The sequence below is a fragment of the Excalfactoria chinensis genome, chromosome Z (genome assembly GCF_039878825.1).
Source record: "Excalfactoria chinensis isolate bCotChi1 chromosome Z, bCotChi1.hap2, whole genome shotgun sequence".
Lineage (NCBI taxonomy): Eukaryota > Metazoa > Chordata > Aves > Galliformes > Phasianidae > Excalfactoria > Excalfactoria chinensis.
The window spans coordinates 53,537,188-53,547,641 of record NC_092857.1 but is presented as its reverse complement, the minus strand read 5'-3'; the positions used below and the strand labels follow the sequence as shown (position 1 = coordinate 53,547,641).

The following is a 10,454-nucleotide window of genomic DNA, read 5'->3' as shown; positions in this document are numbered from 1 at the left end:
GCCGGGCGTTTTCAGTCAGGCGCGGGGCGGGCAGCCCGCGGCGGGTCCTCACGGCCGCAGCTAGGCGGCGCACAGCGGGCTGGTCGCTTCCTTTTGCGCTCGGCCGCCGCGGCAGCAGGATGGGTGAGTGCGGCTGGGCAGGGCTCAGGGGCTGGGGGGGGGGATCGGGGCCTGGGCTTAAGCGGTCTGGGGTTGGGGGTCCCTTCCCTTCTCTTTAGAGCCTGCCGCCCGCCGAGGGCCTTGACGACGACGCCGTGGTTCCGCGGAAGCGGAGCAGCCATTTCCCGCCGCGTGGTCGGGCTGCAGAGGGCTGGCTGGGCCTCACCGCTGGCCTCGGGCCTCGGAGCTCCTCCTCACCTTTCCGTCCTCCTCCCGCAGGGAAGTGCCGTGGTCTCCGCACCGCTCGCAAGCTGCGCAGCCACCGCCGCGACCAGAAGTGGCACGACAAGCAGTACAAGAAGGCGCACCTGGGCACGGCGCTGAAGGCCAACCCTTTCGGCGGCGCGTCCCACGCCAAGGGGATCGTCCTCGAGAAAGTGTGCGTGACCCGCCGCTGCTGCGGGGCCGGGGGAGGGACCGTGTGCAGGCGGCGGGCACGGGGAGGCCTACCGGGCCTCGGAAAGCATCGAGCGTTAGCTGTTACATTGTATTTATTTTATTATATAGCAGGTAGTGATAGCGAGCTCTGGGACATACTGCGTGTTTATCTTGCTAGGTTAATAAAGATCGTTTATAAAGCGAAGCGATACGTTTTTGTTGACCTAATATAGGGGTGGGTGGGTGGTCATCTTTTTTTTTCTTGAGGAGGGAAGTTATGTATGCCGTGTCAGAGATGCCACGTGCTTGTCTTCAGGATCTGTTAGTGATTTGTAAGCTTTTTTACAACGCTGCTAAGATCTCAAGGGCTTTCCTTTCCTTTTTCAGCTTTATTTCCTGAATTGGTATTTGTAGGAGATATGGTTTTTTTGCGGCCTAGGACCTAATTAAGTTTTAGTTCTGAGTAGCTCTAAGTGCATCAGTGATACCTTTCTGTTTTGAAATACGTATCCAGCCTGAACTTAAAACAGGACATTAATATGTTGTGGTGTAGTTTGCTAACTCGTGAAGCAATTTTTTTTGCTGATGTGTTTCCATGTGGTTCCGTTTTAGTGGAGTAGAAGCTAAACAGCCCAACTCTGCTATCAGGAAGTGTGTGAGAGTCCAGCTCATCAAGAATGGCAAAAAAATAACAGCTTTTGTTCCCAACGATGGTTGTCTGAACTTCATTGAGGTAAGTGACACCCAGGAACTGACTGATAGTATATTGTGCGTCAAGGTAAAGAAACACAGAATGGATGGATTTAGCTGATGGTCAGACACAGTTTCATGTCATTCTGAGCAGTGTGTGTGTGTTTGAATGTCATAGCTGCAGAGGGAGACGGAAAACATCAGAGGCAAAAGTATGGACTGTTGTTTATAGCTTTGTAACTGCGTGTTTTTTCATTGCAGGAAAATGATGAAGTGCTGGTTGCTGGTTTTGGTCGGAAGGGTCACGCCGTTGGTGACATTCCTGGAGTTCGCTTCAAGGTTGTCAAAGTAGCCAATGTTTCTCTGTTGGCCTTGTACAAGGGCAAGAAAGAAAGACCAAGATCATAAGTTTCTACTAACTTGCCAAGAATATCAATAAAACTTTTGATTGAAAAAGTTTGTCTCATTATTGAAGATTTAGAGCATTTTTTTTAATGTGTTATTTGCAAGCAATGGGCCTCACAGAGGTGGGATACACTGCCTTTTTATTGCAAAGGTTTTTCCTTATGTAGCACATGCTTTGCTGTTGAATGAAAGAAGAAAGGCAGTGTGTCTTTATAACCAGTTCCCAAGTTTACTCCACGGCAGCTGTTTGCCTGGAAATTCAGCATCTCACTTAATAGTTTGAAATTATGTTTAGCACTTTTGGGTCTGACTCCAGTTGTCAGAGCCTTCATGAAGGCTTCTGCTACCAGGATGGACCAATAGATGCCTCTGGAGTCTCTGCCCTTTGTAAGCCCTTTCTGAAAGCTGGTGAGAAGATGGTCCCATCAGACAAAGCTGCTGAATAGTCATGCTGCCATGTGAACATCAGGTCTGAGCATGATGCTATCAACAGCTATCTGGGGACCTGATGCAGGCTGTGTTACAGAAGAAAGAAAAGGTCTCTTAATTTTTGCTCTGCAGCTGGGCTGATTTCAAGGGATGGAGTGCTGTAAGCATAGAAAAGGAGGCTGGTGCATTATGCCAACATGTGAATGGTCTAGTACAGAGCTGACGAGCCCTGTGTGCCCAGTGAACACAGTATCTGCAGCAACTATGATTTCTGTTGGTGCTGAAGCTCAGTTTTTAAGCTCTGTGCCTGAATCCAGCCAAGGACTTGCAGTGGGCTACTTCTTTGGTGTCAGGCCAACAATGATTCTAATAGGGCTGTATCATAAAGCCAGTGTCAATCATTAGGTGTGGCCTCAATGGTGGAAAGGGTTGGGGGTGAGAAGTTTGTTTCCTTGTTCTCTGTCTTCTGCAAAGAAAGATCCATTTCCTTGAAGTATTTTGGAAAATACACTATAAGTAATGCCTTCACTTTTTTCGTGTTGGTCTGTGGTGTCAGAGGCCAGATTTTGTGGGATGGCAGCGGAGGCTGAACCGTACAGCCGGTATTTTGTTGCCACGCAACAGATGGCAGCAGAGGGGCAGTGTGATGAATGGTGTCTGACACGGAGGTGCAGATGAAGCAGAGGTGCATCACTGCATTCCTCTGTGCAGGAAAAAAAATGGCACCCGCTGACGTTCACTGACACTTGCTGAATGTTTATGGAGATCAGCCAGTGAATGTGCGCACAGCAAGGCAATGGGTGGTGCGTTGCAGCACTGGTGACAGTGGGTCACCTGCACTGGTACTTGTGCATGGCATACAGGCCTTTTTTCATCACTGGTGAAATTGCATAGCTGATGGTGGTGACTATTGAAAAACTGTTTTATAGCTGGGAACCTGCTCTATCAAATGGTGTCATTGTGCCCTTTGTAATGGTTGTAGTTTCCGTGGAAATAAACAGGAGGCAGTACTTGCCAAGCAGCCTATGTATTCATTCTTAGCATTCAAATAACGGCAGTGATTCCATTTCCTAGTGTGAAGACAGGCACTGGCACCTGACACACAATTTATCACTTAGGTCCTAAAGGGATTATTAAGGCATTTACCTCATTTCTCTGTATTCCCCAGCCCCCAGAACTTCACCCAGCTGCTTTCATGTTGCATGTTATGAGTTAGTCTGACTTGAACAAGTTTTGCTGATTCGAAGATACTGATTTCTTTCACTGCATTCCAGTTGTTACCTGTTATCATTTAATACTGTCATACTGACTTAAATATCTTTGAATAATTACTTTTTGCTTTTCTCTGCCACATTAAAAAACAAACTTCTAAATAGTTGGGGTTTTTTTTTGTTTGTTTTGCAATTTTGGGTTGGTTGGTTTGGCTTCCCAGAGGTCTCTAAACCACTGTCAAAACACTGAAAAACTGAAGCTTTTGCCACTTAGTATTTTCAACCATTCTTCTCTGTATTGTCCAGTTTTTCAATATCACATTAAAAAATTGATGTTATAACGTAAGACATATAACACAGAATTATAGACAACAAGTAAAGAGGTCTAAATGTTCCTCCATGTTAGCCTTTAAACCACTGCCAAATCTTCCACACTGTCAATATCTGCACTCTTTTTACCTTAACTTTGGCCCTTTCAAATTACATTTTACATAGAGCTTACGGTGGAGCACTGGGTTCTTAGTTTCATGCTAGGGCTATCTTATGCAACAAAACCCAGAAATATCTAAATGGCTGAAGTTATGAGTGTAAACAATTCCCTCGTTAATATCACGGTTCATTTGTGCGTTCATCCACAAGGCTCTGCTTCAATCATTTACCAATTTATATGGAAGAGGAATACAATTTAAGAGCAGGCTGAGAATCTCTGCCACTGATTGTCTTGCAGCTTAGTCACCTAGTTAGTTGTGAGAGTTGGATTCATATGTTTTGCTCAGATCAGGCAAGGAGGCAGCACCGAACTTTGTTTTTCAATAGCCTTCCTAATGCTGTAACTGCTGTTCCGACTGGAAAGTTTTTTATCTGCGTCCCCTTCCCAACTTCAGGAAAGTTGCTGTCTGTGATTCCAGAATTAAGACTCCCTTGGTTGCAACCTGACTCAGATTTTCAGACCTTAACTTCAGAGGCACAGTGGTCTTTGGTACAAAAATGAAGCTGAGAAGACCAGGGCCATGATGAGTGGGGAAGACACAACAGAACAAGACAGAAGAGGGAAGAGTCTTTTTAGGAGCTCCACCAGGCAGACTGTAGAAGTAGCGCAGTAGCGCACCGTACCAGTAACACACTCCAGTCAAACAGAACACCAGAACCTGGTGAAGACCCATGAAAACCCAATGAGGTTCAACAAGGCCAAGTGCAGAGCGCTACACTGGGGTCGGGGCAACCCCAGGTACTCATACAAACTGGGCTAAATCTCCTTGAGAGCAGTCCTGCGGAGAAGGACTTGGGGTGGACAAGAAGCTGGATATGAGCCAGCAGTGTGCGCTTGCAGCCCAGAAGGCCAACTGTGTTCTGGGCTGCATTAAAAGAAGTTTAGTTTGGAGAAGAGAAGGCTCTGGGGAGACCTCAGTGTGGTCTTCCAATACTTGAAGGGAGCATTTAAACAGGAGGGAGGACAGCTGTTAACAAGGGTGGGTAGTGAACAGACAAGGGGGAATGGTCTTAAACTGAGACAGGAGAGGTTTAGGTTAGATATTAGGAGGAATTTTTTCACACAGAGGGTGCTGATGCACTGGAACAAGTTGCCCAAGGAGGTTGTGGAGGCTTCCAAAGCCAGGCTGGTGGTTGGCAACCCTGCACATAGCAGGGGCGTTGAAGCTAGATGATCATTGTGGTCCTTCTCAACCCAGGCCATTCTGTGATTCTATGATTAAAACTCTAGAGGGAGCCCATGCCATCAGCTGTCCCCACAGCTTCAGTACCACTGCCTCCACTTTTTTACAGAGATGAGCAGCTTGGTAGCCTTCCTCTCATCTTGGATAGTGGGGTGTTATCTACTGGCATTTTTGTTCTTTCCTGCAACCATATGCGTTTCTGGAAGCATTCTCTTTTCACCCAAAATGTTCATGTGGGCAGATTTTGAGGATATTCTACATCTGCCCAATATTTCTTGCAGCTTCGCTGAATCACACTGTTTATGCACAGTAACTTTTTCTATGCTACTGTAAGCCCAGAAATCCCAGACATGTCACTGCCACGTGCCTGCTGTGGTTCTGTGTATTGCTTCTGTGTGACACATGCAATCATCAAGGCTGCACAAATAGAAATGCATATATACCCTACAATGAAATGTTGGAAATCTAGCCTTAATCTAGGAGCAGAACCCAGTACGGTGACATCTTGATCTGTATTTATCCATGATATGCATCAAACCAAGCACAGGTAAACAGAGAAATCACAAACAATTACACTCAAACCGGACCACCTAAAACATTTCCTTTATATATATATGCATATATATATATGAATATATATATATATATATTTTTTCCAGGTGATCCTTGATTACAGTAAGATTAGAAACAGCTGGATTAGCAGACCAGCCACTGTGCTCAAGTCTGTGATTCACAGCTTGCAGACCTGACAGCAGTTCTAGTGGAAGAAGCAGGTCCCTGTCAGACAGTTTAATCAATAAATCAATCTCACATACACAAATAATGTTATCCTGCACCCCTGCTGGTGTTATATAATTTCACCCAAGTTCATCACCAGCAAACTGAGTCTTATTTTTGAGTTCCTTTTGTGAGTTGCTTTTCTTGTATAGCAAAATATATATATCAGAAAGGCTTTCAGCAAAAAACAAAACAAAAAAAGGGATTATACTGCAGCTATCAAAGAGGTGTGTTTAAAAAGTTGTGGTTCATCTTCTTTTCAAGTTCTGAAGACAACCTGACAATAGAGGAAACGAGGGTTTAGCTGGGGTAAACGGGGCTGTTTCTGAAGGTAGGGCACTGTCGTGAGGTAATCTCACCACTAGATGTTGCTGTAAGCACGATGAGGGGAGAAGCTGGCGCACAAAAGATGTAAACCAAACAGTTGTTCATGCGCACTTCGACAGAAGAAGTCCTCAAAGTGGAAAAGTTAGCTTTTAACTGATTTGATGAGTTTCCATTAGAAATGAGGCATTTAATGCCATTTTGTTTTTATGTACCCAATGGGAGGAGAGATGCCATACAGAAACACCAGAGCTTACGGTGTGAATTCATTGCACATCTTGTTAAATAAAAAAAAACAGTAAAAGAATACAGAAGATTATTACTCCATTGAGCAAGTGGATGTTTTACAGGCCTGGTTAAATTAGACCTCTTGTTTGTTTGTTTTTTGCAAAGATAACATTAGTTGCAAGAAGTGAGCAAACACACAGAACTGGGAGCAGAACCAAAGCACTAAGTTGTTAAATCAAGTTGCACATTTTGAGTTGTGTGTTGGGGCTGGCTCTTTAAACATGTTTAGCACATCAGCTCAGAATTTGGGCTCCTAGGATGTCTATGGAACCTGTCAGTGCTCAAGAATAACTTCTGTTATTTGGATGCTGTATAAAAGTATTCAGGGGAAGATGAGCCAAGCTAGACTTTATCACAGTCACTAGTAACATGGTTCTAAACCTAATTAAGACACATCAGAACTGTGTGTTATGCAGCCAAATTCTCCAAAAGAGAAATCAGAGGTGAACTAGTGCAATAAACACAGTAGATGTGTAAATCTTGAAGCAGTAAGCTAGCCATATTAAGCCAGTCATACCTGACTGCTGGATGCAGAAGAATGAACATTGAAGACCCCGCAGAATCACTGTTCAGTCCAGTAAGGCCCGAATAGAATTTACCAAAATTCATGACTTTAACATGGATCAGGTGCAAAGAAAAGCAGGATTAGTTAGTTCCCACAGGCTGCCAGATCTTTTTCTACGTCTGCTCAGACTGGATCTGTGGGTTCTACCTGCCCCTGAAGTGGGGTGGCATCAACTGCGACACTTCTTGCAGAGGCAATAATCATCAAGTCGTGCCTCTGCATTGTAAGTTGATGGATTCCAAGAGATGGATTCCAAACCCAACACTGAGATTCCTCTGGTGGTGCAGATGGCTGATAACTGTGATCCTTCTCTGTCTATAGCCTAATTCCAGGCAGCACCAAAGGTTGGGAAACGAGGCACCTGAATTCTGTCTGCCTATCTTCCTCCATCTGGCCTCTGCTGCAGGCTCGTCACACATGGCTCCTGAGCCTGAAAGAGCCATGGGGAAAGACATGGCCTAACCTTTCCAGACAGCATGACTTCCTCCAGTGTGCTGCATTAAAAATGATACTGAAAAATAATGCTGCAGGAAAACATGCTATTTTCTAGCAGGCTGGAGAAAAAAAGCGTTCAAGGTGAGACTCTATAAAATCACTCTTTCCAAACACTTCTCTCACTTGAAGCAGAAATTCATCTTCAGTGGGTGATGGTTACAACAAGCTCTCCAGCGGTAAGTGAAAGTTTGCTGGTTTATGTCAGGTACTTCAAGACACAAAGGTAACTGCTGCAACACTTTCCTAACTCTTCCTGAGCTCTCAGCCCAAAGCTGCACTCCTCAGGGCTACTCTCCTAGTATGCCTCTCCTCCTCTGTAATTACCCTGGCTTTCTAAATTATGAATTAACGCTGCAGCTATTCAACAGGGCTGTTTTGCAGCTATGAGCTTTATGCATACACTTTTTATTCTGGGTGGTACAAATTCATTGCTAAGAAATCTTTTAAACTCTTTGAAACCCTGAAAAAAGGCTACATGTGATTAAAAAAATACACACTGATAGCACACACTGTATTCTCTAGAAGAAAGTATTTCGGAGGAAACAATTGTAATTCACAGCTCAGAAGAAAGAACAATTGTTTTCCTTTGTGTTAGCTCTGGAATTCTATGCAATATAAATACAGATGTCCAAACTCATTAAATTGTACTCACAGCAAATGGAAAAAAAATAAAATAAAAAAAGAAAAAGAAAAGACACTGAAGAAGTTCTGCTGAAATTCATGGAGCTGCAACAAGAAAAGATATTGACTACTTCACCATATTCTGCTCTAATTAACTAGCACAACACTGACTGTTGTGAAAACAAGCGTGTGATTTGCCCCAATAAGTGTTTCTTTTCGTAACCCAAACCAAACAACAACAAACCTTCTGGCTGACCAGATGGAGGATAAATTCTAACCTGATCATTCTGACACAAATGAGGAATTATGTAGGTTGGAACTGCATTCCAAAGCAGAGCATGTTTTTTGGCTTAGTTGAACATACAGAATTCATTTTTCTTGCTGATTCTTGTAAGTAAGGGCAGGTATGAATTGGTTCCCTTGAAAGAAGTCCCCAGAAGCCATGGTCCTCAACATGTCTTCCCAGATTAGTAAGGATGAATTACTGAGAAAATCAAAACCTAAGTCCAGATCTAAAAGCCTTCAACAGATTTGCTAACTGAAACAATAAAATACTGTAGAAGTTAACCTGATTTTGAAATAAAACAGGATTTCTATATGTATGCAGTCTCTGCAGAACATCCTGAGGCACAGATGCAAATGGGGAGTTAGATGCTTACTTCCATTCAAGCCATTAGAAAGTAGGTTGCTACACATGATGATAGCTGACCTTAATCCCAAATGTTTAGGTTAGCCTGTATTTGTCTCTCAATCTAAGCTTAGAGCATTTGTCCTAACTTAAATGAATTTTTGTTCGGCGGTATTCTGGGCAAATTTTAGGGCAACATTAACTCTGATGATGATACTGCTCTGTTCCTTAGTTGTTTATGGTGTTAAAAGGTTAAGAATTGTAGCAGGGCAGGGAACTGTCAGTTTGCTTATCCACTTCATGCTCTCTATTATCATCATTGCATCCAGCTAGCTGGGAACAGGGTCAAGGCACTGCAGAGGAATTTGGAGAGCTTTTATCAGCAGGAAGGAAGAGAGAGACTGCTTCACAAACTGGGAAGAACTATGACTTTGCAGCCAAGTGAATGTGTGGTTATAAGATATGGAGGAGGTAGAGTGATTACCAGCAGAGTATGTCTAGAAGCTGGAGTGTAACTGTCAGGACACTGACAGAGCAGTACCCTGCTGGTTGAAGCCATCCATTAGCAAGTGTCTGGGGTTTCTCTGACAGGAAATCTTCAGTGTAGTACAATTGCAATGCTCTGTCCAAATAATCTTCAGTTTTGTTTACAAGTGATAAATTAATGTGGAAAGTGAAGGATGATGAGAATTCCTTCACGTCAAAGAAAATATGTTGTATCTTGGAATGGTTTGGGTTGGAAGCGACAATAAAGCCCACCCAGTCGCCACCCACCAGGTAACACTGTCCATGGACACACCCAACCTGGTCTTGAGAGCCTCCAGGGATGGGGGACACCCACAGCTTCAATGGGCAGACTATGTCAGGGTCTCACTGCCTCTGCATAAAGAATTTCTTCCTAACATCTAACCCAAACCTTCTCTCTTTTATTTTAAAGCCATTCGCTCTTGTCCTGTCACTATTGAACAGTGTAAAAAGTCCATCTCCCTCATGATCATGAGCTCCCTTCAAATACTGGAAGGCCACAGTGAGGTCTCCCCCCAGAGTCTTCTCCAGGTTGAACAATCTCAGCTCCTTAGACTTCCCTACTGTGAGAGGTTCTCTAGCCCTCTGGTCATCTTCATGGCCTTCCTCTGGACTTGCTCCAGAAGCTCCATATCTTTCTCATGTAGGTCTGGATGTAGTTCTGCAGATGCGACCTCACAACAGCAGAGCAGAGAGGGTCAATCCCCTCCCTTCTGGCTATCCCCATTGATGCAGCCCAGGATACAGTTGGCCTTCTAGGCTGCAAACACTGCATTGCTGGTTCATGTCCTACTTTTTGTCCACAAGAACTCTCAAGTCCTTCTCTGTGGGACTGCTTTCAAGTTCTTCTCCCATACTGTACACATATTCAACATCACTGTGACTGAAGTGCAAAACATTTCAAGCCTCATTACGTTTCCATGGGCTCACTTTTTCAAGCCTATTCAAGTCCCCTTGGATGGCATCCCTTCCTTCTGTCGTATCAACTGCACCACTCAGCTTGGAGTGATCTGCAAACTTGCTGAGGGTACACTCAGTCTTTCCACATCACTGATAAAGATGTCGAAGAGCACACTGTCCAACCAGCAGCATCTCACAGATAATACTTAACATACTTCTAATAATCCATCGTGGCAATGATAATGAAGGAACCCAACTGCTCAGAGCCTGTTTCAAATGGTAGTACTGTACCACAGTTTCTGCTTTCGAGGCAGAAACAGCAAAAGCTGATCTCAAAAGAATGTCTATGAAACTGCTTACAAACTCTGCAGAACAGCAATTTGGCA

The 10,454-nt window shown here is 44.1% G+C and overlaps 1 protein-coding gene across 1 annotated transcript; it reads left to right on the top strand.

The window, feature by feature from the left end:
• Positions 1-2: 2 nt before the first annotated feature.
• On the top strand, positions 3-1,683 carry RPS23 (ribosomal protein S23). The gene is made up of 4 exons (XM_072359327.1): positions 3-123; positions 379-538; positions 1,150-1,270; positions 1,489-1,683. The coding sequence occupies exons 1-4, from the start codon at positions 120-122 to the stop codon at positions 1,633-1,635; spliced, it is 432 nt and encodes a 143-aa protein (XP_072215428.1). The 5' UTR covers positions 3-119; the 3' UTR covers positions 1,636-1,683.
• Positions 1,684-10,454: the final 8,771 nt, after the last annotated feature.